Source organism: Caenorhabditis remanei, chromosome IV (genome assembly GCF_010183535.1).
Source record: "Caenorhabditis remanei strain PX506 chromosome IV, whole genome shotgun sequence".
Lineage (NCBI taxonomy): Eukaryota > Metazoa > Nematoda > Chromadorea > Rhabditida > Rhabditidae > Caenorhabditis > Caenorhabditis remanei.
Window position 1 is genome coordinate 4047499 of NC_071331.1, and position 5416 is coordinate 4052914.

Sequence of the window (5416 nt, forward strand, 5' to 3'; positions counted from 1 at the left end):
TTTTTGATATCATCGGATTCGGGAAAACCAGAGGATTCCAAACGTGTGGTCCGTTTCTGGATTGATCCACGTCATAAAAAGTTATAAGCCGTTTTCTAAAATGTGAAGACGTGAAGGATTTTTTGATATCATCGGATTCGGGAAAACCAGAGGATTCCAAACGTGTGGTCCGTTTCTGGATTGATCCACGTCATAAAAAGTTATTGGCCGTTTTCTAAAATGTGAAGACGTGAATGATTTTTTGATATCATCGGATTCGGGAAAACCAGAGGGTTCCAAACGTGTGGTCCGTTTCTGGATTGATCCACGTTATAAAAAGTTGTGAGCCGTTTTTTAAGAAGTGAATATCATAACTTGCTTCAAAATGGTCGTAGAACAAAAATTCAAAGCTTGCTTGGCACCGCGCCACCTAGCGGAGCCCGCCGGTAGGCGGGGGACGCTAGTTTTCTGTTTCTCAAGATTTATTTGGTATTGTAGGTAAACTTCGAGATGTTATATTGTCCGTTTCCGATTGTAACCTGCCGCTGATTCAGTAATTGTTGGATTCATTGTATTGTATCGTACTTATTGAAAAATTCATTACATGAATACAGCAATTCTCTAATGAAATGGAAAATAGTTACATTGGTGGCCAATCCATTTATTTTAAATGCATTTTTTTTGCTCTGACCTTTTCAAAGTTGGCGTATGTGCGGGTCTCGCCGCGAAATGTTAACGCCGCATTAATGTAAGGCGTGCGCCTTTGAGGAGGAGTTGCGTGTTTTGTACACTTGTGCGTCGATCGTGGTAATGAGGAGCGTGTGGGCCACGCACCGCTATCATCCGGATTATTGATTAAATAAACAAGTTGAAGGAATGTCTTACATTTTAATGTAAGACTTAGGTATATAACTCGCGATACGAGATAAGTAAATAAATATAAATATAACACTGGCTTATAGCCTTTATTCAGAATATAAAGTCAAATTACGAACTGTTTAAATGAAATTAAGTCATGAGTGCATAAGGTGATTACTATAAGGGAAACGAGATAAATGAGATTTGAATAGTTATATAAATAGATGTGGGACTTATTTGTTTTGGATCAGTAAAGCGAGTGGGGACTAATAGGGACTCGGAGAGGTGAAAGTGATATGTGAGAAGAGGGGGAAGTGATATATGTTTGAATCGAGTGGGCACAACAGGAATTCGAGTGGGCAGACAGCGTTAATCAAGGTGACAAAGTTAAATTAGACAGATTTAGATATCGTTCGCCTTTCCATTTCTTGTTGCCAATGTTTCGTCGTACGGTTGATACACCGGTTTGTGCCCGTTATACGGCGGCAATGCTTGCCGGATCATCACTTTCCTTCCTTCCATGTCTATAACGTATTGTGCTTGGAGTGCTGCTCTTTGGCTCTCTCGGTTTTTGTATGTAATGAACGTAAAATCAGGAGTTGGGAATTTTGCAGACGGACGATGATGATAACCGAGAATTTCTCCGAATTCCGAGAGTATTGATATGATTTTACTCACTTCGAGATTCGTACGTACGTGTACTGGGAAGGTTTCGCTCTCGATTCGGCGAATCTGGATTCTTTTGATCGCTCCTGTTTTCATTTCGATGATTTGTTTTTCTGATCTCTTCTCCGTTTTCAGTCGCGTTCCGAATCTTTTCTCGTTTCTTACTAAGTCTTCCAGATGTGCTTGGAGAATTTCTGCGAATTCATACCATTTTGAGTATTTGGATTTAGGTCTCTCGATGAATTCGAAGAATTGGCGTAGTCGGAATGTATTTCCCGTTGTTTTAGTCTGTAATTACTAGTTATTTTGGCTGAAAACACTCGGTATGTTTACCTGGAATTGCGCCTCTGATGCCATCGCCAAGTCGTACTTTTGCGTCGTTACACGGAAAATCGCACTTTCCAATTCTGCTTGTGGAATCCAGGTTGATTGTGGTACCGGCTCATTGTAAGCTAATCCGAAGCGGAAGAATCGGGCCAGCCATTGGATTCTTTCTGCTACGAATTCTTCTCTCCTTATTTTTTCGTCGCACGACATTGCTAGTCCTTCTAAGCCATAACAAATCGCTTCGTCTTTGATCGTTCTGATGTCATCTGTCGCTTGTGGTAAGTCTACGAAACCGTTTCGATGGTAATTTAGAATCAGTTGAAATCTATCCGGATTTCCTCCTGGGATATCGAGGATCATCGTTTCACGTCTTGTTTCGTCGTTGACTTCGATGAGCCTCTTTAAGACTCCTTCTTGTCGCAACAAGTATTCCTTCTGCGTGGTGAAGGTTCTCTTATCGATTAGCAGTCGCATTTCATCAGTACGATGGTCGTGATATGCTTCGACTTTCATTTTGAGTTCTGATGCGAGACGGTGCTTTCGGTTCACTTGTCGATGATTCGTCGCTCGGATGATTTCGTTTCCTTCCTTGGTTCTTGATTTATCGAAGGTTTTGTGACGGTGATACCAAGTGGTATTTGTTGTCGAGGGCGTGATGATTCAATCCGTTGCTAATGTAGCTTTCCGTATGGCACCAACGACGAGTGATTCGATTTGCAGAATCTTCGAGGACCGGGAATGAAATCCGGATTTTGTCACGAACGTAGCCGAGAACTGATGTCGATTTATCGCCTGAATAAGAGAAATTGTCTTTCAACACGTCAGCTTGCTCATAACATAACGGTAAATTTTTTCTAATAGTGCTTACCCTGAGTACGATTCCTTTTTTGGTGCTTTCAGACTTCTTGAGTTTTGACTTCTCTTGTTGTCTATGTGTTCGACATCGACTCGAGTTGTTGCCTGAAATATTGTTCGTATATATAGATATAGTATCTTCGATTATTTGCTAATAAACGTAGCGGAAGGATATGTAACGGTAGTATGATTGCGAGGAACAGAGAGATTTTAGGTGAAGGTAATGTTTTAGCGCGATGATGACGATGAAATATCGATTTTTTGCGATGATGCAATTTTTTCGTTTAAAGGTGGCTTTCGTCGGTGATGACGGTTCAGTGGTTATTTCGGGTTCGTAATAAAGGAGATGCACCATTTTGTGACTAGCAAGGAAGTATAAGTTCCCATACTAATGACAAGTCAAGCGAGTTAGATTACTAGAGTGAGAGAGCGTGAATGACGAGAGGAATAGAGACGAGAGAAAGACGAGGCGAGAAAGAACGGAAGGAAAAACAGAAGAAGACGACGAGGGCGAACCGAGGAGTCGACGAAGACAGAACGGAGAGAATAAAGAAGAATAATTGTGAATAAATGATGTATTTTTGTGGACCTTAAAATGTAAGGGAAGACTTGTGAAGAATGGAAGAAATCTGAAATGAAAGAACAAGAGAGAACACAAGATTGGGTGAAAGAAAGGTTTATTGAAGGATGATTTTATAGACAACCGGTTGGTTGACGTAATTATAATGGAATTTGTGTAGAGTTTTAGGGAAAGTTAATTACCACTGGTTTTAGTGGATTTGTGGGATTCCTAACGACGAAGAGGGGGAGGGAATTACAGAAAAGGTAATGGATGGAATTAACATTAATTTAAAGTGGAAAAGAGTGGAAAATCATGAAAAAAGGGACCGTAAAACCAAGTCCGTGCGTCGACACAATCGATTCGAAAGACCCTCGTCAACCCACCGCCCATGGAGAGAGTGAGGAGACGGCCGAGAAAGAGAGATCAGCAGAGCGCGAATGCAGCAGACGGAGACGACACCAGGGAAAAAGACGACGGGGAATCTGAAAAGGGGGGATTAGAAGAATAGAGACTTTGCTCTTTTATGTTTCAGATAGATGGCTGTGTATAAGTGATATTACGTTAGATTCCGACTTGTGGAATCAATAGATTTCACAACAGTGCCGATAAATGGGTTTGGGTTATCATAACCATTGTTGACGATTCCCATTCTCTTCTCGACATTTCCGAACTATATTTTTTCCTCCATACAGTCCTCACTCTTAAAAATATCTGACTGAAATTAATATTCCGATTGTCTCTCATCATTTTGTTTGGGAACAGTAGTTTTTTGGTAGAATTTTTCTACTGGGACATTCTCTGATGAACTATCTTTTTCAATGAGGGAATTATTACATTCCTCGAGTACTCGAAATATTCGTTCTTCTTTACTCATAACTGAACAAAATAAAATGTAACAGGATCGAATTTCTGGTTGACTCTTCTCCGTCTTTTTATTTGAGAGAGTATCTTTTCGATTACAACAATGACAACGCAATTGGTATAAGGGTTTCCAAAATTATTTGCAGATGTTGGGAAACATTCGTTGTATAGTCGGTCTATGAAAAATATGTACTTTGGTGATGTGCGGTTACCTCGGGTTTTCTGTCAAAACGGTTTGCGATAATTATGGTGGTATTCTTGCCCGAAGAAAAATGTTCAAGTGATTTACTCACTGCAAAAAAAGAACCGAAAACAGAGCAAACTATTGTTTCCGGATGTGACTAACCCCTTTAATACACAATCACTGATATTCCAAAACCATTTTTCTTCTTCTTAAGTTTCAGTAACAGTTATTTCTGACAATCAATCAAAAACCTCTGATGGTGATTTCTGATTCGATTAGGCGGAATTCACGTTTTGATGTTCTCAAGGGAATTTTTCGAATCAACTGTTTGTTTCTATTTGTTTCCAAAACATTCATGTCTGTTGTTAATAACATTTCTATACAACGACAATTTTTACCAAAGAACGAGATCAAAATTCTAATTTACTCTTATGACTCTGTTTTAAAACAGGAGAGAAAATTGGGTGGGAAACAGGGGCTGATGTGTCGGAAGCGCATTTTTTTTAGGTGGGATCCAGGACGACTCGTAATATCAAGGGGGGGGGGGGGGTGCATTTCGGCATTTCGGTATATTTTTCGGCTCGTTTTATCAAGCGAGTATCAAAGCGAGTTGCCCGATATGCAACTGTGGTTTTATAGTATTCCAGAACAAACTTGCTCTATTTCTGTAGTTGACCACTTTATTTGCACGGAAACTAATTATGAAGGTACAGCTCTTCATAGCCAGAGCAGTGAAATGTTAGAACTGCTCACTAAAAAGTTATCTGAATAATCAAAGTGTACTACAAACTAAAAATTAAATACGCAATTCTGGAACTGAACAAAATTTCTAAAAAATTTTGTTGTCTAGGGATCTAAGGAAAGTTGGTAAAATTCATCCGAGCTTGAACAAGATGCGCATCATCCTCACATTCAAATGGGAGTCTTTACGCTATGTATGTAGCAGGTTTTTTTTTGAAAAAAATCATATTATGTGGTTATTACGCCCGGAAAAAAATTTTTTCCTAGATTCAGTTACAGGAAAAAAACGAACGTTATTATTGTGCAGGACATCACTTGAAATAATTGTTGGCCAAAAGTAAGGGAGCCGGAATCAATAACTTATATAACCGACTTTTTTCGTA

At 39.5% G+C, this 5416-nt stretch overlaps 1 protein-coding gene across 1 annotated transcript; it reads right to left on the reverse strand.

Moving 5' to 3' along the window:
- Positions 1 to 1239: 1239 nt before the first annotated feature.
- On the reverse strand, positions 1240 to 3896 carry GCK72_012389 (uncharacterized protein; the record flags this gene model as incomplete). Its single annotated transcript, XM_053729074.1, has 3 exons — positions 1240 to 1791; positions 1837 to 2425; positions 3808 to 3896. The coding sequence occupies 3 exons, from the start codon at positions 3894 to 3896 to the stop codon at positions 1240 to 1242; spliced, it is 1230 nt and encodes a 409-aa protein (XP_053583846.1).
- Between the last annotated feature and the right edge of the window lie 1520 nt (positions 3897 to 5416).